The sequence below is a fragment of the Alnus glutinosa genome, chromosome 12 (assembly GCF_958979055.1).
Source record: "Alnus glutinosa chromosome 12, dhAlnGlut1.1, whole genome shotgun sequence".
NCBI lineage: Eukaryota > Viridiplantae > Streptophyta > Magnoliopsida > Fagales > Betulaceae > Alnus > Alnus glutinosa.
Window position 1 is genome coordinate 19,084,678 of NC_084897.1, and position 25,606 is coordinate 19,110,283.

General features: G+C 36.5%; 2 protein-coding genes and 1 non-coding gene across 8 annotated transcripts in view; 2 read left to right on the top strand and 1 right to left on the bottom strand.

Annotated features, from left to right (window-relative positions):
• The first annotated feature begins 1,136 nt into the window (after positions 1–1,136).
• LOC133851683 (cysteine synthase-like) lies at positions 1,137–8,390 on the top strand. 5 transcript variants are annotated; one of them, XM_062288214.1, is made up of 11 exons: positions 1,137–1,266; positions 1,679–1,735; positions 1,823–1,932; positions 2,077–2,134; positions 2,777–3,040; positions 3,121–3,258; positions 3,351–3,402; positions 6,276–6,355; positions 7,565–7,624; positions 7,773–7,853; positions 8,228–8,390. In XM_062288214.1, the coding sequence occupies exons 2-11, from the start codon at positions 1,697–1,699 to the stop codon at positions 8,315–8,317; spliced, it is 972 nt and encodes a 323-aa protein (XP_062144198.1). In that variant the 5' UTR covers positions 1,137–1,266; positions 1,679–1,696; the 3' UTR covers positions 8,318–8,390. The 5 variants fall into 5 exon arrangements, with proteins under 5 accessions (XP_062144198.1, XP_062144201.1, XP_062144202.1 ...); XM_062288217.1 differs by having other exon boundaries at positions 1,160–1,244; positions 1,678–1,735; XM_062288218.1 differs by having other exon boundaries at positions 1,176–1,262.
• A 703-nt stretch (positions 8,391–9,093) lies between these two features.
• On the bottom strand, positions 9,094–9,254 carry LOC133853062 (U1 spliceosomal RNA). Its single transcript, XR_009896189.1, has one exon. It is a non-coding gene; the product is annotated as a U1 spliceosomal RNA (small nuclear RNA).
• Positions 9,255–21,852: 12,598 nt separating this feature from the next.
• LOC133851003 (uncharacterized) overlaps positions 21,853–25,606 on the top strand; it is a 69,162-nt gene continuing 65,408 nt past the window's right edge. For both annotated transcript variants that reach the window (XM_062287288.1, XM_062287289.1), the window contains exons 1-2: positions 21,853–22,191; positions 23,553–23,738. In XM_062287288.1, coding sequence (XP_062143272.1) covers positions 22,087–22,191; positions 23,553–23,738 — 291 coding nt within the window. In that variant the 5' untranslated portion in view covers positions 21,853–22,086. The remainder of the gene's footprint in view (positions 22,192–23,552; positions 23,739–25,606) is intronic.

The following is a 25,606-nucleotide window of genomic DNA, read 5'->3' on the forward strand; positions in this document are numbered from 1 at the left end:
CTCTTTTTGGATCTCTTTATTATAGTTTATTTTATAGACATTTAAGGTTTCATTGTTATGCTCTTCAAAAAATAGTTTCATTGTGATTATTGAGGTGGTCAAAGCAATTAAGAATCGATTGGACTAGAATAACAATGTTCTGAAAAGAACATTCAAAAGTGATTTGTTTTATGAGTCACTTGAAATACTTAAAAATTACAAAAGAAATGAATCTATATTATATCTACAAGTATTGCAAATCACAAAAATGATTCTAGGAATGCAAAACTAATTCCAAGTTATTTTTCTATAAAATCTAACCATAGTTAGCACCTTGAAACATATAACAAATCAGGAGCATGCTCCTCTCGCGTGAAGTTCACATTCCCTTTTGCTAAAGCTGAAAAGAATGACAGGATCATATTGACCCAGATCGGCCATTACATTTCATCTGACTGAAACTGAAGTTGAACAACAAAGAGAAATAATGCCCTACCAAATCAAGGACCACAAGCCTCCTTATTCCCACAAAATACCTAGAAATCAAAACTGTAGCTGCGAAATTGAATATGAAATGGAAATCATGTGGCTTGTGATAAACTGGGGTAGAGCGAGAGGGAGAGAGAGAGAGGGGGGACGGCGGTTGGGGGGGGGGGGGGGGGGAGGATTTGAGCACAGAGAGAGAGGGAGAGACGGTACAAACAAACCTCGCCGGAGATGGATTCCGCCGCCGGAAAAAAGGAGAGGAAATGGACGGCCGGCCGGAGAGCGAGCGAGCTAGAGAGAGAGAGAGGAGACGGGTTTCAGCGTTGGGGGGGGGGGGGGGGGGGGGGAATTGGGGAGGTGGGGAAAAAAATAAGGAGAGTATTTAAAAAATTAGAGTTCCAGGTTTTTTTTAAAACACTTGCCACGTAAGTGAGGTGGTGAGGAGTGGTATGTGCGGTGGCGCTCAATCATTTCTCGAAGCACTGAGGAGGGAGTTGGTGACTGAAAGTTCCACTGTACTTCCCAAGAAAAAATAACACAAAAATATGTACCAAAACATGCACGCCCAGAAGATTCGAAGAAGGCCAAACAACAATGTGTCAGCTGACAGCAAAGATAAATATAAAACGCATGCTTCCTTATTTGTTAATTATTTTTAACTTGTAGCTTTTGTTTGACTTTTCCTGGATCGGGTAGTTGGACATTTCTCGGCTACTACTCCCATCTGTGCTCTATTCATGTTGAGTGCCTGTTGAGATTGAAGTGCACTGGCTTGTGATGGAAAGACCTATTGGACTTTGAGTATTTGATATATCTCTGTTTTGTGCCCCTGTTTATGTAGATTGGTTCTTAATTTTAAAGAAAAGGCTTTTGTCATTTGGTTATTCATTTGAAAATCTGCATTGTTGGGGTGTTTCACATATTTACTTTGACATTTGTTTTGCCTTTTTTTTTTTGTTGGTTACTAATTTTGTGTTATTTTGGTTACTAATTTCTTGTGTAAAAAAATCTGCTATGATCCTGTTTTCTGCTCTGTCTATTTTTAGTTTTACATGATATTGAGAATTTCAGCTTAGCCGTGGATATCTTGCTGTAAGTGTATGTTTCGTGTTTGTTAAAATGTGCCCTTAATCATTTCTTGTAATATATGTAAGATTGCAACTTTACATCTTCAAGGTTTTCTCTCTCACATATTTATTTTTTGTGCTTGCAGGTTTTTTGAAAAGATAACATGGAGGACAAGTGTGCAATCAAGAAAGATCTTACTGAAGTATTACGTTATCATTAGAACTAATTCTTTTTCATGGTTCTTTTTCTCAAATTCAATCTTACTAATCATAATTTATGACTTGTGCAGTTGATAGGCAATACACCAATGGTATATCTCAACAATATTGTTGATGGTTGTGTAGCCCGTATCGCTGCCAAGCTTGAGATGATGGAACCCTGTTCTAGTGTTAAAGACAGGTAAATATCTTGGGGCTTTTTTTTATATATATTGATTGTGTTTTGCTTAATATTAGAGTGATCTAGCAACTAGAGGATTTCTTTAAGAATCTTTAGTTGGGACTAATGCATAATATGCATTTGGATAAAATTTTCGGCATGCAGGATTGCGTACAGTATGATTAAAGATGCAGAAGATAAGGGTCTGATTACTCCAGGGAAGGTTAGTATTTAAAATTCCCCATATCTACCTTTTTTCTTTCTTTAAATTGTTCATACAAATTCAACTTTGCCTCTCTTGTTCTAGAAGAACTGCAACCCATCCCACCCTACACCTAAAATTGTCTTTGTGATGGCAGCTATGTGCTTTTGTCTGTTATACAAGTTCCATTGCACATCCTATATACATTTTACACACTCTATGCTGATGTTAACCCTTTCTCTTTTTTGGATGAATAAATGTTAACCCTCATTATGACTTAAACAGTTAGATCGGGAGTTTTTTTTTTTTTTTTTTTTTTATGAGTAACTTCTCAATTACACAAAAAACACCAATTACACCTTCCAGCAGAAAGCTTGAACTCCAAGCTCAACCATACACCCAAAAGGCCAGCCAAAAGAAAGCTGACTAAACAACATAACAAACAAAACTGCCCCAGCAAACAGTTTTTTTTTCTCGGGGATTTGTTCACAGTTCAGTGATGCTCACGCTGGAGTTATTTTTTTCCCCTATTTTTACTTTTCCTTTAAGCAAATCATGTTGATTATATAAGGGATATTTTCATATTGCTAGATATGTTGGCCATATTATTGAACAGTTAACTAACATGCCTTCATTCTTGACATGCTTGAATGGCGGCAAAAGACTGTCCTCATTGAGCCTACTAGTGGTAACACTGGCATTGGATTGGCATTTGTCGCAGCAATTAAGGGTTACAAACTCATACTTACCTTGCCAGCTTCAATGAGTCTTGAGCGAAGAATTGTACCCCAAGCTTTTGGAGCTGAGTTGTACCTTACAGATCCTGCCAAGGGCATTCATGGCGTTTTGGAGAAGGCCAATGAGCTACTAAGTAAAATACCAAATAGTTATATGCTTCATCAATTTGCAAATCCTTCCAACCCGAAGGTAATCTTTGTGTCAAATATTTTGTGATGTGGATAGATGATTGACACACTTAACTGATCATTCTGTGAATCTTTGTTTAGATCCATTATGATACCACTGGTCCAGAGATATGGAGAGATTCAGGAGGGAAAGTTGATGCACTGGTTGCAGGGATTGGGACTGGGGGTACTGTAACTGGTGCAGGGAATTTCCTCAAGGAGAAAAACCCAGAGATCAAGGTTGACTTGTATACATGTTTGTGGGTTTTAAGAGAGAGTACCTGTTCCTATTTTGTTTTACTAATGGTATGTTTTTTCTTGTTTATGTCTAGGTGTTTGGGGTAGAACCAGTTGAAAGCGCAGTCTTGAATGGAGGACAGCCTGGTCAGTTTAACATTTTTTTGTACATGTCCTTAATGCTTTACTCTTTCTCAGTACTTTTTCCCTTGTGTGTCCTTGGAATGTGTTTAGAACACCTAGTATTAAAAAAAAAGTGCCAGATTTCCAAGTTTCATTAGTATCAAAAAAATTTACTCCTTAGAATATAACAGTTTGAGATATTGAGTGGTGTGAAAAATATTTTTGAAAACTAAACCCAAAGTGTTGCAACTTTTTCATAGTGTTATTTTGTAACAATCTAGGGAAAAACGCTAGCCACATCTGTGCTATCACTCTGAAATGACTAGCTAATTTATAGATTCCCTAGAATCCCTTATAAAGCTCAATTTCACCTAGTAACTAGACAATGTTGGACTTAGCGTTCATGGCTGTCTTTATAAACCATTCACTCTGTGTGGGTTACTCCTCATCTTCCCAATGTGGGGCAGGAGTGTTATAAACTCCCCTTCTTAAGCCCTTGACATCATCGTTTTGCCACGTCATGTGGTGCTCCAGTACCACATGATCTGATGTTACTAAGTGACTCTAAATACCATTTGTAACGACTCAAGGAAAAGCATTAGCCACATCTACGCTATCACCCCAAAAGGACTAGTCAATTTAGAGCTTCTCTAGAATCCCTTATAAAGCCCAATTTAACCTAGTAACTAGACAATGTGAGACTTAGTACTCATGACTATCTTAATAAACCACCTACTCTATGTGGGTTACTTCTTATCTTCCCAACGTAGGACAAGGGTGTTACATATTTTGAGGAATTACTTTGAGAGCATCAGTAAGTAACACATTTTGCATATATCAATTTGGAGCATTATTAGTAATTTTCTTGAGTCTTGGGCCTAAATTGTTGTATTGGTACTAGGGGTGTACAAACGGAGTGGTTATAATCGCTTTAAAACCGCTAACCTATTTTAAAAGCGGTTATTAACCGCCTAGGCGGAGGCGGTTAGTGGTTATAGGGTTTGGGAAAAGTGGTTAATAACCGCTAACCACTTATATATATATATATATTAGAATATATGAATTAAAAATTAAAAAATTAAAAACGTTGGGAGAGGGGCGTCGTATTGGGCATTGCTGAATGCCCAAAACGACGCCGTTTTTGACAATATATATGACCATCTTTTAGGTTTAGGTTTCATTTCCTCACCTCTCGTCTCCTCTAGCCGCCGCTCAGCCTCACCCGTCACCTTGGCCGCTCACGTTCCCTCCCTTCCCGGCCCTCACTTCTTTCTTCATTTTTGTTCACCTCTAACCTCTCACCTTTCGGGCTTTCACGTTTCACCCCCAGGTCAGCGAGCGCTTCAAACAGCAAAAGGTTGGCTAGGTCCCACTCTCGTCCTCTCTCTTTCAATTCGTTTTTCCCATTCTCTCTCTCTCTCTCTCTCTCTCTCTCTCTCTCTCTCTCTCTCTCTCTCTCTCTCGCTTACTAGCTCCGAGAGCAATTAGGGTTAAAAATACAAATTGAATTTCAATTCCTAGCGAATCTTCTAGGTTTTGGTTTTGGTTTTGCTTCTCAAGAGATGGAGTTTTCTTGGTGGTCTCTCATACTAAGACTCGAGGATGAACGGCAAGGCATTGTTAGAAGGTAGAGAATGGAGATCCGGTGCTTCGCCGGTGAAAATGAACAGCAAGACATTTCAGGGAAATATGACTTTTCTTTTTGTGTGCTCAAGTTCTTTGGTGGATCTTTCTCGAAGAATTAGCTTCCTCTCGAACGCTTCATTTCGATTTATTTGGAAAATGAAAAGAAAAGTGTTTTCTTTGGAATCGAAACATTTTTGTAATGTTTGGGTTTTAGATTTGTTTGTATTTGGTTATATAGATTTGTAATGTTTTGGATTATTTTTTTTTGGATTTGTAATGTTTGGGTTTTAGATTTGTTTGTATTTGGTTATTTAGATTTGTAATGTTTTGGTTGTAATGTTTGGATTTTGGATTTGTATTTGTATTTGAATTTTTGGATTTAAAACCTGTACTAAAATCAGCCCAAAAGTGACCAAAACGGGGCCCAAAAACCGGCCGAAAGCCCAAATTAAAAGCAGTTATATAACCGCCGGTTATTTAGTCAATAACTGCTAACCGGCGGTTATAAAAATAACCGTCTCCGCCTATGCGGTTAGCGGTTGCGGTTGGTAAAATGTAATAACCACCTAGGCGGTTAGCTGTAGCCAATAATCGTCGGTTATAACCGCGTGTACACCCCTAATTGGTACAGTTTGAGTCCAGCACCAAGTTTCATTAGTATCAAAAAAAATTACCGCCAAGAATATTGTTGTAATTTTATATGTTAATTCTAAAATTATATTTCTAAATTCAGGGGATCTCATTTTGTTAACCTAAAAAATAGGCTTGGACCAGCTTAGCTTGAGATCATCAAGGTATCTTGAGTAAAGATGATTAAACTTTGATTTGCTAGAACATATGGCACAATTATCTGCAGCTGATGTTGATATATCAAAAGCTAGTAATAACTCGGGGGAATTAATAAGCCTGCTTGTGCATGTAAATGCCAGTAAGTTCCATCTGTAATTGATAAGTCCATAGCGTAATGATTTTATGAATCACTTCCATATTGGTACAAATCCTGGTAAATTCAGAATTTAAATGTTCTTTGAAACTAGAATGGCAATCTATCCATTTTGGTTTACTTCAAACTAATTTTTAATATCAGAATTTGAAGACAAGTCTTTTTCGTTAATGCAGATTGAAGTTGCACATGTTTTGATAGTCAAATCTATTGTTGAATTGGGGTTGCATAAATGAATTTAGTTAAACCTATATGGCTTCTTTCACCTGCATCGATTGTCAATGACAGTTCTCTAACCATATATATTGCACGCCCTCACGTCTAATAGGTATGCATCTGATCCAAGGAATTGGTGCTGGTGTTATCCATCCTGTTCTGGATGTCAACCTGCTTGATGAGGTTATTCAAGTGAGTCTGGAACCATTTTATTGGCCTTCACTTCAATTTCACATTTGAAAATATGTGCTTCTGCTATAGTTTGTAAGTTATTGTTGCATTTTGAATAAAAAGTACCAGCATGAGCATAGTCAGAATACATCATAATAATGGGGAATACAAGTAGAATTGTCTTGCAATAGAGGTATAACTCATTTGTCACCTTTTTGATAATTATGAATGAGTAAATTCTGAATGTTAAGGGCAGACAATCAGGCTCCACAAAAGCGCATCAAGGAGTTGGTTTGTTTAAGTTTTTGCCCAAGGAAGTTTTTTTTTAGTATTATTTATTTAATCATAGTCTTAGAGAGTTGTTTGTTTTAATTTTAGTTTTATTTCAGTCATATACTAGTAGGGTTCTTTTTAGTTGTACTTAGTCCAAGGCATATCATCTAGATGTGAATCAGCTTTATAGGGCCTGCAATGGGTCTGGTCTTTTATATCACGAAGAAATCTAATTCTTTCTGAAGATTTTTTGGCCACTTTCTGAAGTATATTTTAGAAATGAATATATTATCAGGCTTGGTTCGGGTTCAGAAATTGTCTTTCTTGGAAATCACATAGTTACCAAATATTTTGAGAATAAAAATGGAGAATTCTCTGGGAAAACTTTTGTATATCTTTCCTATTTTGGTTCTGTTAAGCGAGACATGGAAAAGAAAAAGCAAATGTTTTCCATGAAACGAGTCATTCTCTTAAACTAATTTCAAACTGCCAAACTCAAATGTCTGCATTTTAGAATCAATGACAGAAATGCTTTTAGACAACAATAAAGAATTCTTGTGCGTGGACAAGTTTGAGCATATTGACATCTGAATTTTGAAGAAAATTGGATATTCTGATTGGAGTTTGCGAAGACTGGTGTAATTGTTTAGTGTCTGATATAATACTTTTTACCTCAAAATGAAAGAGGACAACTCTTAAGATGGCCAGGGCCTTAGACATTCCCATAAGAAGTTCAAACTAAAGTTGCAATCCTTGTGATAGTTATATATGGCGCTTGAAGTGCAATTATACTTTTGAATGGAGACCTTTCAATAGTATTTTCTTTTTGAATCTGTTGAAGCATTGTGACAAGTGGCTGCTATTGTTTACAAGGGAATATTTCTGATCTCTGTTAGCTGCAAATCCAGGCATGAATTTCCTTTAAATGACTCGCTGATGTTTTGGTAACTTTTTCAGGTATCAAGTGAGGAAGCTATTGAAACTGCTAAGTTGCTTGCCTTGAAAGAAGGTTTGCTGGTATGTTGATTGTTTAAGATTACCTGCACTGATTCTCTAGGAACTTTTTACACTCCATTTCTAAAGTTTTTTTATTATTATTATTATTCATTTTCGGGTCTTTATTATTTTCAATTTCTATGATGAATGTGGGAGCGTGGTTTTGTAGGTGGGAATTTCATCTGGTGCTGCAGCAGCTGCTGCAATAAAGCTGGCAAAGAGGCCAGAAAATACTGGAAAACTGATTGTTGTAAGTCTTAAGTACTTAGGTTGATTAATCACCCTCTAAGTATGTTTCACACAGAATTATTTGGTTCACCAGACTCACCCCAAATTCTAGGGTGTATATTTCTACAACTGTCTTATCCTAACCTAGGTAGTGAAGGATGTTTCAGAATACTATGATGAGTTTTTTCAAGCTGTCCATTACTTTTGTAAAGCTTCTGCTTTTGTGGCTGTAATATCATACTGATCAGCTGTCCCTCTGTGTTCATTTTTTTGGATGGATTTTTGCACGAAATAAAATTAAAAAAAGGAAAAAAAAAATATGATGGCTTCAAAATGTTTTAATTCCATTATCTAAAAATATATCTGTTTTTCTGTTTGACTTTGTTTGGCATGCAGGTGATTTTTCCGAGCTTTGGAGAGCGTTATCTGTCGTCCGAACTCTTTGATTCCATTAGGCATGAAGCAGAAAACATGACTTTTGATTGACTGAATATGTCTGAAATGACGATAACTGTGTTTTATATATATATATAAGTAAAATGATGAGAAATTCCCTATATTTTGTTTGTCGTTGAGTAAAATCTTTATATTTTTGCTCCATTTGTTTCGAAGTAAATGTTTTTCGTCGTAAAATATTTTCAACGAAATTATTTTTTAAAAAAAAAATATGATTTTTTTTAAAAAAATATTTTCTAGCATTGAGTTCTTACGAAAAAATTACCGACAGTGAAAAACTACCGGTGACGAGATTCTGTCACCGGCTGTTATGATTTTAGCCACTTTCACCAGATTTCAGCCAATTTCGCCATAATTTGGCCTAGTACGGCCGAATTCCGGAGGCAGTTGAAAACTAGCCGAATTCGCAAGAATTTAGGTTAGCCAAATTCCGGTGAAGGTTGCCGAAGTTTCGGCCGTACTATTCAAATTCAGGCCAATCTGGTCTGCCAAAATCAAACCAACAATCGGATACTAAAATTTAAGAACATTTAGTGATAGATTGAGGTTACCAAGTACCAACAAACTCTAATGTCCAAATTCTAATTCTAAGATATACGTACAATAATAGAGATTAAATCTTAGAAACAATTTAAGATTTTGAAAACTGGAAATAATTTTCAAAAAAATTGAAGAGACTTTTGTAGTCGAATTAAATTTTTTTGAAGAGACTATTTTAATCAAATTATATTATCTTCTTCGTTGCTAAAACCCAAATACACAGCAGAACTCAGGTTGGTGATAAAAATACTTGGGTTTCAGAATTGACGGGGGCCGCGCGGACGCAGGCCCCCACTATCACAAATTATGACGTAGACTCTACCACTTGGGCAGATCTTAGGCGAGCACCCCTCCTAAGTGCAATGGAGGTCACTAGCCTAGGCCATGGGCCTTCTTGATCACCCATTGACCCCGTCCAGGTAAGTATGTTTGAATGGCGCTCCTTGCTCCTTTTTTATAGTCGCACTACTCCGCCTTTTCATTGTTGTTTTCCATGTGGGACAGATAGTTCTAATAGGGTTGAAGCCGCTTTGGACTTTTTAGCTCGAATGTTTTGCCCCGTAAGGCAAATAATTAGTTGATTAATATGACAATACAAAACAAAAGTGATACAAATTTTGTGTTGCCCTTTTCTTTGAAAGCAATTTTACAATGGGCGAGTGTTAAAGAGTTTATATATACATGATTAATATTATACTTAAATCATATGAATCACTTAAAATCATAATATAGAATTGATGTCTGCTGTTGACATTTACGATGGCCTACTCAATCTCATAGGTTGCCTTTTCTGTGACTCAAACCTGTGACGTAGTACTTAATTTTGAGTAGAACTTACCTTTGAAAATCGGCTTACAATATAGTAAATTATTATAAGAATGTCATACAGTTTGATAATGTGATGGTGAAAATCAGTCTTTAGATCAATACTTATAAAAAAAAAAAACTAAGGGTTGATTTTCATTAATTGTCACGTCAATCTCAGTTGTATGACAGTCATATAGTAGTTTACTAAATAGCATTACTTTTAATTTAGGGTAAACACTTTTTTGGTATATGTGGTTTAAAATTTTTATTTTTTGCCTATGTAATTTAATTCGTATCACAAATGGTACCTGATTTTTGAAAAAAGATCGAATTAGTACATACGTTAGTTTTTTCGTCCAAAAACTAATGGTATGCCACATTAGTGCCACTTAACACCATTAAGAACGCGACACATGTCCCATATGCTAAGTAAATCATCACATTAGCGCCATGTCTCTGCCATATATTTAAAAATAAAAAATAAAAATTGACAAGGATGGACAAACCACCCTTTTGGCCAAAATGAGGGTGGCTTCAAGGGTTGCTCGGCCACCCACATTTAGCCTGGGGTGGCCTAAGGGCCAACCCCCCTCCCCTCAATTTTAATTTTTTTTTTCTCTTTTTTTTCTTTTTTCTCTTTGGCCCTGGGGAGTGGCTTCGGCCACCTCCATTTAGCCTAAGGTGGCTTTGGCCACTCCTAAGGGCCAACCCCCCTCCCCCCCCAATTTTTTCTTTTTTTTCTCTTTGGCCCTTGGGAGTGGCATAACCACCCCTAGGGCCATAGGGGTAGTTCGGCCACCTCAAACCGGCCAAACCTCATTTCTCCAATGTTAGAATACACGGGTGGTTTGGCCCCCTAGGGGCGGCTAAACCACTCCCTAGGGCCACGGGGGTGGTTCGGCCACCCCCAAGGGCTAAAGAAGAAAAATAATAATAAAAATAGGGGTTTGGGACCATTTTCTCTTTGAGGGTGGCTAAACCACCCCCATTTTCGCCAAGGGGTGGTTCAGCCACCCCTAGACTAGCAGTGGCCTAACGATTTTTCATTTTTCATTTTTTTTTTTTTTTTGTTAAAGATCTTTTTGGTACCTATAATTTGGAAAAATTTTATTTTTTGGTATCTCCAGTTTTTTTTGCTCTTTGGTCATTGGGGATGGCCGAATCACTTCCATGGGCCAAAACTCATTAATACATTTTTTTTTTTTTTCCGCTCTTTGGCCCTTGGTGGTGGTCAAAACCTCTTAATATATATATATATATATATATATATATATATATATATTTATTTATTTGGCCCTTAGGGGTGGTTCGGCCACCCCAAAACCGGCCAAGGGGGTGGATCTTTTTTTTTTTTTTTTCTTCTTCTTTTTTTTTTTTACTTTTTTTTTAAAAAAAAAGTTTTATTATTTTTAACTTTTTTATTAATTTTTAAAGTTTAAATTTTTGACACGTAGCAAACCATTAGTTTTTAGACGAAAAAACTAACAGAGGTACCAATTCAGTCTTTTCCCAAAACTCTCAGGTACCATCTGCAATGCGAATTGAAACTGAAGTATCAAAAAATAAAGTTCCTAAACCACATGTACCAAAAAGGTCTTTAACCATTTTTTTAAAAAAATAAAAAATAAAAATGTGGCAATGATATGGCGCTGATATAACGATTTACATGGCATATGGGATAGGTGTCACGTTTTTAATGGTGTTAAGTGGCGCTGATGTGGCATACCTTTTTTTTTTTAAGGAAAAACTAACAAAAATACCAATTCGATTTTTTCTCATATGTGATACGTATTGAACCACATGGAGAAAAATTAAAAACTTTAAACTAAAGGTATAAAAACCCTATTTAACCCTTTAATTTAATATATAAAATATAATAATTAAGATATTGAGATATATTGAAAATTATGTATGCTTATTTTACAACTAGTTCCTTTTCCAACCAAAAAGAACATTCAGGGAAGGGGAGGGGCTGCGCCATTCTGGCTAGCGATGGCTCGGGGTCGGGGCGATTATGGGCGAATCTGATTGACCAGGGCCTTTAGGCAAGTTTGTCCCTGCCCCTGCACAAAACGCAAATAACAAAAGGTTAATTTTAGGAAGATGATTTTCTCGCAATCTTTTCTCTCTTTTATTTTTTTTTAAGAATATGTTTGATATTGCGATTTCACATATTAAAACTATAATTTTGAACTAAATCGCTGAAAATTGATTGTTTAGATTTTATTTTAAAAAAATTACAATTTAAAAACGTAAAAAGATATATGATTAATTGAAGCAGTCATTACTAAAGAAAAAAAATTGTTGAGAAGATTATCATCCCCGAACACAAGTGAGCCCAGCAAGTCAAATTGACTCGGCATCTCTCGGCTTGGTCACCATCATATCAAGTACATATTACTGGGTCATGTAATACGAGCACCTCGGACTATAAAGACCTTGGACTAAAAGCGTCTCAAGATATAAAATGAGTAATGATTCACTACCACCTAAATATACAACTTTTCACCACCTTGTCTATGTGGCAAGGTGGTCCTCACCTTAATTTATTTTGAATAATGATTCAATGCCACCTAAATATACAATTTTTCACCACTTTGTCTATGTGGCAAGGTGGTCCTCCACTACTTTTTAAGTTTTTTTATTTTTTAAAAATAAATTAAAATGGGGGACCACCTTGCCACATAGACAAGGTGGTGGAAAGTTGTATATTTAGGTGGTAGTGAATCATTACTCATTTATTTTTAAAAAATAAAAAAACTCAAAAAGTAGTGGGGGACTACCTTGCCACATAGGAAATGTGGTGAAAAGTTATATATTTGGGTGGCATTGAATCATTATTCATATAAAATATCTTGAGACCCCCACGCCTCGAAGTACAAGCGTCTTAGAATGACTTTTCTTCAAACATACTATCAAAACGTATAAATTCGGCTCGGACTTTACAAGAAGATGTTTGAAAGCATTCAGAGAACTATACTTGGGATTTATGGGTTAATTTCTTCTTATAGGATTCTCCATTATCAGTAAAATACTCATATCCCGAACATCTCATACAAGTCTAAAGTCTATGCAATTTAGGACTCAGATTCCTAATCTAATTGCACTCAATCACTCCAGTAATTTTAGAACTATGTGCTTATAAATAGGCTGCTACCCCAGGTAAAAATTTACACTCCAATCTCTGAGTTTACTCTACTCTAAATGCTCCCAAATTGTTGATCGAAAATTAACCTAGGCATCAAAGTGGGTGAAGTAAGCAGGTGAATTACAAAGCAACAACAAATTACTAGGCGATGCGTCACCATAGGGTCCATATTACAAAGCGACAATGAATTACTAGGCGGCATGTCACCATACGGTCCATACCAAAAACTGTACCAACAAAAATCTTGTTAAGAATATAAATATCTCAGGTTAGTCCCCCCGTAAGATTATATTTGTTAAGTAGGGGGCCCTATAAAAACGGGGGACCAGGCAGAGGACGGGTCTCTCTCTTTCTCTCTCGGTCTCTCTATCTCTTAGTTTTCTCCTTCTCTCCCTTGCTCTCTTCCTCTCATTAATTCTCTCTCTCTCAAGTTCCTCAAAATCACACATTTACCTTACATTTGTATCTCCACTCCAAACACAAATATGCTAACTTAAGTATCGGAGAGTCTTCTGCCTATCACCGAAACCCTCTAACTGCCTCTTTACTTGGCAGGAGCACTGCTCTTATGCTAAAAAACTCCATAAAAGCTTGACCCCTCGAAGGAGATGGATACCCCTCCGAAGGGTTCTCGAAACGCCCAAAAGTCTTGTTGATAGGTACCCCCCTTTATAATATAAAATATCTGAGCCAAGAAATGTTCTAACAAATCTAAGAATCAATACGTGGCTGTATAACTAAATTTACTGAATAACCATGCATACGTTGGTTAATTACTATGCTACAATGTTATCCAGGTATGTAATTATATCATGGCGCACCTGGAGATGTCCCGTTGGACATTACTACAATTCCTGATTGGTTGCAGTACACGAATCTGCAACCGGCGTCGCAGAGAATCAAGAAGCAACGCTTTGTACACTTTTTGATGCATTTATTTACGCAATTTATATACCATTGTTTTAGGTCGTTGCCTCCCTCTGCTACGCTGACGGTCTCCAAGATTATGATGCACAGAATCAGCCCTATAATGATTTCTTTTGCCATCTTTCTCTCCCTCTCCCTGTGATCGTGTGTATGTGCATAAGAGGATGGATGCTATGAATACTCAATAATTTATAGAAATGGGTGTGGCTTAAATTGGCCAAGGAAAACAAAAAAAAAAAAAAAAAAAAAAAACTTCACTTAAGGGTACCGAACTTTCACTATTTTTTTAAAAAAATTACATGAACTTTAAACCATCTCAATTTATAGTATCTATTTTTCAAAAAGTCTCAATTAGAGGTCCTCAGTTAAATTTTTTGTTAAATCCTATCGAAATTTCTAAAATACCCTTCTTTTTTTCAAAAAGAAAATTGCTAGGATTTAGGTGTTTGTTAGAATTTAACGGAATTTGCAAAAATACCAATGCCTAAATCTTTGAAAATTTTTATATATATTTTTTTAAATAAACACAATGGTATTTTGGGAATTTTAATGGAATTTAACAGAAAATCCTAACGGATGATCTCTAATTGAGACTTTGACTTTTCAAAAAATGAATACCCTAAATTGAGACGGTTTGAAATTCAAGTATCTTCTTTAAAAAATATGTGAAAGCTTGATATCTCTAAAAATAAAAATGCAGGGGCTTAATTATTGTGTTTCAGCCAGAAAAATATGGAGAACCTCTGCCTTTTGTAACGGCTGCCACTGAATCTCCTTAAATTGTTCATTCTCTTTCACTAAGCCTCAGATTCTTTGTCTCTCTAAATATATACAAGATGGTGAAATTGCCATTAATTAATGTTGACATTGTAAAAATATATATATAGAATTATAACGAACCTAGATCGAGGCAAAAAGAGAAAAGAAAACGATCTCTTCATGGAAATTCAAATCTTGATGCGATAAAAAATAAGAATTGACCTTTGCTAATTTATCTGCCTTTTGTTTTTCTAGGGATGTCTCACCAAAAAAAAAAAAAAAAAAAAAAAAAAAAAAAAAAAAAAAAAAAAAAGAAGAAGAAGAAGAAGAAGAAGAGAATGCCATGTAAACAGTTTTACCGCATCAGATGCCACTTGTTAAAAAAATTATTATTTTACACTAAAACACAAACCAAAAACTAAAAAACAAAAAACCAAAAACAAAAATTAGGACCATCCACCGTTGCAAGGGGGGCGGCCACCCTCAGGGAGGTATCTCATCCGGTCGCCACAAATTGAGGGAGGAGGAAGGGCTAAAGAGGCAACCCCCACCAGAATAAGAACTTGAGCGAGCCACCTCTTGCCCCCTACCAAAGGGTGGTTCACGCGACCACCCCTATTTGAGTTTGGCCACCTTACAAAGGCGGAGGGGTGGCTAAACCCAACCCCTTGACCCCCCCCCCCCCCCCCCCCCCCCCCTTTTCCTTCATATTTTGGTTTTTTAATTTATTTTTTTAAAAAAAAAATTAACATGTAGCCTTAATGTGGTTGATTTTGTAACACTCCAATCTGAACCAAAGTTAAGAGAAAAGTGATTTGAACCCTATGGTTAGTGGGAATCAAATTGGACTTGAACGATATGGATTTTTGGACCCGGAATGACCCTCAGGCCAATTTATGGCTTGGGGGATCGATACCTAAAAGAGGGCATGGATCCCCATTGTGGAGATCGATCCTCGGGACCACAGGATTGATCCCAGGGTCCCAAAAACCCTATGGACCGATCTCCCATTTTTCAAGAGCAATCCATACTCGATGGTTTTCGATTTTTAGGGTTTTTAGAGGCTCCAAAACGATTGTGTAAGGCTATAAATACATTCTGAACATAACCCTAGCCCCCTACACATTTTTCTAAACCTCCTAAAGTAGTCTAAGTGAGTGGGTCAAAGCGAATAGAAAAAAAAAAAAAAAAAAAAAAAAAAGAAAGAAAAAGAAAAAGAAAGAGAAGTATTGTCATTCCAAATTATTGTTTTGGAGTTTCAAAGCCCTGCAAGATAAGATAATCGTTTATTTTTATTGTTTGATTGTGTTGAGTAATTATTTTCCCTAGGTCAATGTGTATGGGTGAGTATCCTTGGGATGATTTAACCGTTATAATGTCATATAAGATTGGTTTCACTATTTCTTCCATTTAGAATACTGTTTAAAATTCGATAATGATTTTAGTTAGTTTATTTTTAGAGTTTAGCATTGAGGATAGCAAAGACCACAATTGTTAACGGAGTTTGTGGGTTGTTTGGTTGTGTTAGATCATTGGGATGTAGAAACATAAAGGCTTAGATTCAAAGTTTGAGGCCTTAGATGATGTATATGATGATTCTTTAGAAGTTTCAAAACCCTTAGAAGCCTTCCTATGGTTAGGATAGGTAATTCTAAGGTTTGGGAGTGCTCAGGACAAGTCAAGAATTGTCCCATCCCTATTAGGATCAATCCTACCCTAGCATAAGATCAATCCCATCAGACAGGATCAATCCCAATACTGCCATGATCGATCATGCCCTATTCCAACACTATATTTGGTCTGTTTTAAGGTTCTATGGTAGGTTTTTGGTATGGTAGAACCTTATAACATTAGGATTTTTTCAAAGAACCTTGTTGGTGAGTTCGAGGTTGATTCTGAAGACTATTCTTACAATCAAAGTGAGTGAACCTGGCATTGATACTTTTATCCATCTCTTTTGTTGGCATCTATTTCATATATGAAACATACATGTTATCTACTTGCATGAAAATATATTTTATAACTAGGTGAACTCAGTTTTTATGCATATGGAATACTTGAAAGAAAGAAATGGACATGGAAAGGGAAAGAAATTTGTTTAAGTATTTTTTTACCATTTCATGCATGTAAAAGACATAGTATGATTACATCGTATGACATGACTTTTAGTTATGAGCTACCATTATACGAGCAAGTCCCTATGGTCCAATTTATGTTTACATTATTGTCATTGGATCCAAAGGGCTAGATAAGTGACTGGAACAACCATGTACCAATGGTAGTCACGACCACACAATATCGCTAGTAGCGTAGGCCACTTGAGGTCGGACCTGATCGGGTTACTAGTTGGTGGCCACTATTGTATTTTATTCGAGCACTGGTGTTGTATTAGAGGTTCTTCCAAGAATGCACAAATCCTATTAAAAAAAAAAGGGTTAAGGGCTTGAATAAACTATATGAAGTTGAGTTATAACTTTATTGTATTGTTTATCATATAACCGTACGTATAATGTATTTCATTCCTACATTGATATCTTGCTAAAGAACTATCTTATACGATGATTTATTTTAACCTTAAATCTTTTTTTATCAACTTATGAGGTCACTGCATAGATAATTGTTTTTTATGTGATATTGATTCATTAAGTCGTAGACTTACACCCTACCTATTTTTACCTGTAAAACTTGTTTGTGTTTTACAATTAGTGAGCAATTAGATGACGGGCCCTATGAAAATGTGTGCGATCATGAATGATCTATTCATGCTAGTTTATGAAGAGATAGAGCCTAACTTATGGAATTTTACATGAAATAAGTTTGATGGTCAACTTGATGAATTCATTGATGGTAACTTGTAAATCTGGCAATGCCTTTTATTTGTCCCAAGTCCCTACCATTTGGTTGAAGCAATTTTTTTGTTCTTGTTTTTGTTTTTTTTTCTAATTGAATAAGAAAGAGGGTTATAAAGGAAGATTCTTCCCACTTCTAATCCGAAAGGAATAAGAAGTAGGCGATCCTATTAATGAAAAAGGGGTGGGCTCCCCAACATTAGACCCAAACCAACAAAAACAACATTGAGATATTTACAAAAGGTAGAAAATTTGACAAATAAATGACCCGGTCATTTCAATGGGCCGCATAAGGTAGTTTCAAAAGTGAAAGAAAAATAGATCAGGACAAACCCAATTGCATCCCCACTTGAGGCCTGCAACAACCACCAAAATATGGCAGGAATAGTAAAAACGTTATTAGAGTATGGAAAAAGGATTGCAGTAAATAGATTAACCAACACAATTTTAAATGCAGTAGTTTCACATAAAGGAAAACAATAATCCAAGTAACATAAATAAACAACAGCTAAAACAACAACAGAGAGCCGGTTGAGCGGGGCGGGCTGGGAGCCACCAGCAAGGATCGCAAGGGCCGTCGGGAACCACTGAAAACCGAGGCAGGGGAAGGCTAGAGGGGGAAGCGTGGATGACGAAAGCAAACGAGGCGACCATCAGTAGAAGCGAAAGATGCCAATGAACCCACTAGTGAGGCGCGTGTCATGCAATATTGGACGAAATAGCGTAGATCTAGATCCAAATATTTCGACCCAACAACGTAGCCAAAAATCACAAAAAACACGGTAGAGGAAGAGGATGGAAACCGGAAAACTCTGTGTTATGGAGACAGAAAGCATAAAAAGCAAATAAATTGCCTCTGATGAAGTGGATGGGGCTAGAAAGAGTTCTAGCATGATAGAGACATCATAGGAGGCGTAAGCGACAGGGAAGGGGAGGGAAAAAGGATAAAAAGGGAAGAGAAAAGAGTTCTAGCATGATAGTCTTCTATATTTGCATTTCATTTGACAATGGAGTGGTCACCTTGAGATGCCGTGAAAGCTTACCTACACACTCTTCAGCTTGTATACATTTTTACCTCTAATTACCTTTTCATAAATACATGTCTCTACCCCAATATATATATATATATATTGTTTCATTGGGAATAAAGTACGTATCATATAATATCTACTCCATAAATGTTATTTTTATATTTATTATATATTCTTTGTACATATATTTTTTTAAATCAACTATTAAATATATATGATCTACATGTGTGTTTTACATATCAAATGGTTAATTAAAAAAATAGATGTAAATGAGATGTACAAAAGATGTTTGTGTATCATGTCTCTATCTACTCTACTCTAGCTACAATCATACGTATATATACTTAGTTTGCTACAAATATTTTGATTATTGTAGAATTAATTTAATTGTCGTTATAACAATTAGCTAAATGATTTTTTTTTTTAAATGGATCACGTATGCCTTCTATTTATCTTCTCAAACGGTAAAGATGACTATGACACCTCAAAGGAATTCATAGTCCCCCCCCCCAAAAAAAAAGAAGTCCAAAATGGCAAAATCTAAGGCGGATGTCAAAGGCGGCCAAACAGATAGATAAATAGTTTGTGGTTTGATGAACATAATTGTTTTGGGATGCATGTGGTCCCTGACTTTTGTTTGGGGATGTATTGGAATTATATTACAGATTTAATATTGTCCTTGTGTTATTGTTCTTGTGTTGGTAGGGAATGTATTTATGTTGATGACAAACAGATAGATAAATGGTTTGTGGTTTGGTGAACATAATTGTTTTGGGATGCATGTGGTCCATGAGTTTTGTTTGTGGATGTATTGGAATTATATTACAGATTTAGTATTGTCCTTGTGTTATTGTGCTTGTGTTGGTATTGTGAATGTATTTTTGTTGATGACAAACAGATAAATAAAGGTTTTGTGGTTTGATGAACATAATTGTTTTGGAACGCATGTGGTCCATGAGTTTTGTTTATCAGCTTATTGCCCACGTGTTACCCTAAACAGTTATGTGATGTATTTATGTTGATGACAATGATTCATATTATATATAATTGTTGCACCTTCCACATAATAGGACTATCATATTATACAACGATCCAAAGTCACAAAATGGGAGTGGTAGATTCACTCCATCAAACATCCAAAAATGCCAAAGTCGACGATACCATTACAAACACACATCTTTCACAAACACACTACCATTACAAACAGATAAAAACATTACAAGTACTACCATTACATACACTATCAATGTATGACTTACACCCCCATCAACCATACTTCTACAAAAGCAATAAACCCAACTGTCAAAAACAGCAACATTTGAGTAAGTTGCCTCTTCTGTGCTCTAAGTTGTATAACATCTTCAAGCACTTCAATTCATTACGCAAGTTAGACAGTAATTCCTTAGCTCGGGGACATGTCGCTTTGTCAAACCAAAGGAAAAAACGGCATTGCCAAGCTTTCTAACCAAAACAAAAAACACAATAAGCATCATACACGGCACACCCAAAAAAACAACATTGCCCCGTTATACATGCATTCACATAGGTGATACTGGTTTGGGCATATTATCAAACAATTGGGGTACAATTCACTTACCCTCTGTGTGTCATACATGGCACACCCAAAGAAGCGCCTCCCAGAATTTGCAATCGTCCAAAAGGTTTTTAATGGAAATCAAATGGTGCATTTGCACGTCAATGCATCCACACCCAAATTAGCTTTCATATACGACATTGAAGAGGATGACCGTGACGGTGATTGCAAACCCAAAACAGTCGGATTTTGAGAAATTTTTGCAAGAAACAAGATTTGAAACTAAGGTGTAGAAAAATTACCGTTACTCAACCTTATTTGCATGGGTTTGATCAGATTTGGCTTATATTCCACCTGCGCCTTCTCCTTCTTCGAACTTTTTTTTTTTGAGCATCATTCCCCAAGAGTTGACAGTTTTCAAGCCTCAGGATTCTGCTTAAAAGAAATTTCGCACGTGTTGGGGTTAATGTGTAAAGTTGAAAATAAAAACGGTGTCGTTTTTAGTATGAGTTGTCTATGCATACGTGGGCAAATGATGACTCACCCTAACGGAAGTTAGAAAAATGGATGGAAAAATGACGGAATGATCATTTTCAAATTCGCAAAAAAAGTTAAGCACTGAATACTTACTTTTAAAAAGTGAGGGATCGAATTCAAATGGCGCTCCGACTTAAGGATTTATTAGACATTTATCCATATCATTAATACAAGTTAATACTAATTTATTAAATCAAACATCTATTCATTAATTAAAATATCAATATATGCTAGAAATTAAAATTATATAAGTATATTGTATGTTAATATGCTATAATTATAATTATAAATATAAGTGTAAAGTATAAAATGTAATATATAATGACATTTTATTATCTAATTTGGTTTTATGATGAATATTGCAACTGTTGGAAGAATGTGCGTATAACAAGGAACACCTTTTTGCAAAATGCCTCATCTTAGCTCCACGTTTAGCAAAATGCTTAACTAAATATTGAATTGCTCTATGTTTTTTGAATGGAAATTTCCTTCAAATTCTCAAAGCCAAGAATCAAAAGACACATTCTGGAAAAGTAGATAAGCTATCACGTAACTCACTTGAGAATTCTTCTTTTTAAGCCACGTGTTGCTTATATGAGGTGGTCAGAAGGCAAATGTGTTATCGTTGTAGTTGGGGTTTTTCGAGTAGTCCTTATTTCAAATGGCCAGACTTTCTTCTACTCTCATATTCTCAATTACCTTTACCACACGTCACACATTTAGTCATATGAAGTCTTTTTTATTTTATTTTTTTTTCCTTTCCAAAACATCACACAATACGCCTTTTCAGTTTTTTCAAAACACATCACCCCCTCATCTCTTTTTCATTCATTCTTTATTGTTCATTTTCGTTTCTCAATCATTTCCAAAACATAAAGCAAAACTGTCGTTCTTAGTTGTTCTTCAGCCTTCGAATGTTTTGGCGTGGGGGAAACCATCACACGCGCTTGCCGTCCTTTGGGTTGTGGTCTTGTGTCGTTTGGGTATTGGAAAGGGTTGCCTTATCGAGTGGTTCTACAACCTTCCTTTTTATTAATATTTTTTTTTGTTTCCGTTTCGATGAGATCCTTTTATTACTTTTCTTCTTCTATTTTGTTTGATTTTCTTTCAGAAATCTTCCTTATTTTCCTTTCCGGTTAAATATGAAATGAACTCTTACTTGAGTCGAGCTGAATACTCGATAAGGCATTCGGCTCGACAAATAGGCGACTTCGAGCTCGAGCTCGAGCTCGGATCAATCATTTTGAGAATATTAACTCGAGTTTGAATTAGGATATTCATCTAGCGAGCTAAGCTCGGACAAGAATTTCAAAGCCTAGCTCAAGCTCGGTTTGCTTAAAGGACTTCTTAAATAAGTCAATCCCAAAACATCAAAGTTCGATTTGGCTCGACCTCGATTGCAGTCCTAAGAGTCGAGTAAGAATTAATACACCTCGTTTCACAAGCTCCAAAAACGCCATTCTCTCTCCCACGCCACGCGCGTGCCCCGCACGTGTAAACACTCATTCTACGGATCTGTCTCTTGCTCAATATCTTCGTGCACCTTCCCCCCCTTTCTCTCTGTCCGATCTCGATGATCTGGTGCCTGATCTCGTACCAATCTACCAAGCCCGAACCCCAGAATTCAGTCATTTGACGAACTTACGTACGATTGGAGAGCTTCAGAGATGGCTTTCATGGCAGTCTTGGAGTCAGATCTCCGTGCTCTCTCCGCCGAAGCTCGCCGTCGCCACCCCGCTGTCAAAGAAGGCGCCGAGCACGCCATTTTAAAGGTCACTGCTCCTATTCTCATTCATTCCACGTACTGTCGTACATATACATACATACATGAGTGTGTTTGTGTGTGTGTATTCGTCTTTATATGTACGTGTATGTATGCCTGGATGTGTAAATGTCTGCATGTATGTAGGTTGGTAAAATGCTATTTGTTTGGCTGTTAGTAATTGATTTGAATTCTTGGAGTTAGTATTGGAATTGGAGTCTCGGAGTTAGTATTGGAATTGGATTCTTAGAAAATGGCGCTGGAATGTTGAGATGAGTGGTGGACACATTGGGAAGTTAATTTGGAGTTTTCATTTGAGGGGAGACCGGGTTCTACCGGGGTGTTTGATTAAGCGGAAAATAGAGGAGAAGGAAAGTAAAGGAAGGAGCAGAATCTTCATATTCGTGATATTGACTGAAAATTGTATCCGTTTGTGGATTGGGTTCAGTGCAGCTGCTTGTTTGGTTGAGCTGAGATTTTGAAATTGTTAATGCTATGTTTGGTTGCAGAGAAACTGGAGGGAAAAGAAAAGGAACATAAGGAGATTTAGGGTTTAAATCTTTTTTCTTATTTTGATCTCAAGATAGTTAATTAAGGTTCAATGAGCAAAATGTTTGTATTAGGCACAGTGGGTGAAGCTGCCTTGCGACTTTGTCTCCAAATTCATAAAACAGTAGAGCTTGGAATTTCCTTTCCCCCCCCCCCCCCCCCCCTCTATTTCATTCTAGTTTCATTCTAGAATTGGATGAAAAAAAGTAAGGAATTTAAGCAAGAAATTTAACCATTTTATTTGTTAGCTTGTTGGTAAAAATGCTTGAAGCCCTTTCCTATTGGATTTTTTTTCTTTTCTTTTCTTTAATTGATAAGTTACACATTCATCCAATGGATCTTGATTACTGAACCTGTGAACTCACCTTCCAGCCCATTTTATGGGAAGAGGAAGTGCTATTTTACCTAGAGCACTTTCCTTTGGTTTCAAGCCAAATTCAGACTGCGATGCCACCAACATTTTTGAAAAACATTGAAAAAAAGGAAGGTGGTTGAAGTATTTTTCAGCCTTTGTTGTATTCCTTTTTTGCCATATTTCTTGTTGAGAACAAAGCGAGCCCTTATGTTCCCTACACAGATTGCCAGGCTAGCTCACGAATGATAATATCTATCGTAATTGTGTCCCTCTTGCAGCCATACTTGACTGATTTAACTAGTTAATCTTAGAATTTTAATTGGTTAGGGCTTGCAACTCATGCTATGCAATGCTGAGGAGGCCATGAAACTAAAAAAAGAAGAAGATACTTTGTTCATTGGCATTGATTTGGTTGTTTGTCAAAGGTTGAGTTTTGAATTTACTTGCTTTTTTATGTCAACTTGCAGCTTCGTTCATTATCAAGTTCCAGTGAAATAGCGCATAATGATGACATTCTACGAATTTTTTTGATGGCTTGCGAGGTCAGAACTGTCAAGCTGAGTGTTATTGGACTTTCATGTCTACAAAAGCTCATATCTCACGATGTGGTTGCTCCATCAGCTCTAAAAGAAATACTTTCAACACTTAAAGATGTAAGTTAATATTAATATTTGGCATGTATGATGCTTGCTGTTGCTTCAAACAGGAGTTAGCATATGCTCTGGCCTTTTGTCATGAGGTGATAGGCTAGCATAATTTTATGTACTCATTTTAACTCTATGTTTCTTTAAACAAAGTTTCATGGTATTGTAATGCAAAAATTATTATCAGAATTAAAAATAGCTCAAGATGAATTATGGTGAGAATTATTCTCAAAATAAATGAATCCAACATCTTAATGAAAGATATCCATAACCTGTGACGGAGGTCGCATTTTGGCCGATAAAGTTTTTTTTTGATAAATAATTTATTTCATTGAAGAGCACAGTGAGGTGCAACCCTAGTACACATGATGTATACATAAAGTACCCCTTACATGCTAAAACAAAAATCCACAAATTCAAAATGATTAGAAAAATGAGAGATATTATATGCCACGGTCTTCCCTTGTCTTAAGCTCCTTCCTTGGCTTCTCACAATCTTCAAAACATCTAGCATTCCTCTCTCTGCGTATGCTCCACATTAAGCACAATAGGGCCATCCTCCACACGTCTAGAGCTGAGTAGCTATTCACCTGACCTCGCCAACAACTTTACACCTGTACCACCTTTGCAGGCATAACCCAGTGGACTCCGAACAAGGTAAAGATCGCACTCTATAATTCTCTTGTCACTTTGCAATGCAATAAAAGATGATCAATAGATTCTCCGCTCCTTCTATACATACAACACCATTCCACCACTATGACTCATCTCTTTATCAGATTATCTAAAGTCAAAATCTTCCCATGAGCTGCGGTACACACAAAAAAACTCACTATCAGAGGGGCTTTAACTTTCCAAACACTCTTCAAGGAAAAGAAGAACCCCTCGAAGTAGAAAACTCATGAAAAAATGACCTCACCTCAAAGTTCTTCCTCTTTGAAGGAATCCACCGAATACAATCCTCACTACCTTGTCTCCATCTGAGTGAATACAACACCCAAAAATGCAAGCACCAAATCACCTCCCAATCTTGGACAGATCTGACAAAAGACACATTCCACTGAATAGCTCCGTTGGAAGACATCATGTTGTCCCCAACCCATACTTCCTTACGAGTAATACTAAATAACTTTGAAAAAGTTTCCTTTAATGGCTGATCCCCACACCAAGCATCATGCTAGAAACGAATCTTGTATCCATCTCTCACTTCATATCTAATATATCTCGAGAAAACATCCCACTCCCACCTAATATGTTTCCACACTCCAACACCAAAATGCTCCCACTGCCTCCTTAGAACACTAACCACCACTCAGTCTATCATATTTTGCTTCCACAACCACCCGCCATAACACCTCCCTCTCCGTAGCATAATGCCATAACCATTTACCCAACAATGCTTGATTAAACTGAATCAAATTTCTTACTCCCAAATCACCATATTGTAGAGGAGAACTAATTGTCGACCATTGAACTTGATGGAATTTAAACTCCTCCTTAATACCTCCCCATAAAAAATCTCTTTGCAATTTCTCAATCCTATTTGTCGCACTCAAAGGAACATGAAATAAAGATAGATAATAAGTGGGTAAATTGGATATAGTACTTTTGATCAACGTCAACCTCCTTCCCTTCGACAAATATAGCCTCTTCCAGCCTGCAAAACGCATTTTCATTTCTACAATACCATTACATATAGTAGCTGACTTGTATGGTGCCCCCAAAGGAAGTCCTAGATATTTCATTGGTAGCACTGCCACCCTACACCCAAATATGCCAGCCAACCTTTCTACATCATCCACCTCGTTAATAGGAATGGTCTCTGACTTCGACAAATTAATCTTCCACCCTGAGACCACTTCAAAACATAAAAAAAA

Bases quoted from the DNA above. Each gene is read 5' to 3' on its own strand.
- LOC133851683 (XM_062288214.1), top strand. From the start codon at position 1,697: ATGGAGGACAAGTGTGCAATCAAGAAAGATCTTACTGAA. The intron at 3,041-3,120 runs GTAATCTTTGTG...ATCTTTGTTTAG, and splicing joins CAAATCCTTCCAACCCGAAG to ATCCATTATGATACCACTGG. The intron at 7,625-7,772 runs GTATGTTGATTG...GTGGTTTTGTAG, and splicing joins CCTTGAAAGAAGGTTTGCTG to GTGGGAATTTCATCTGGTGC.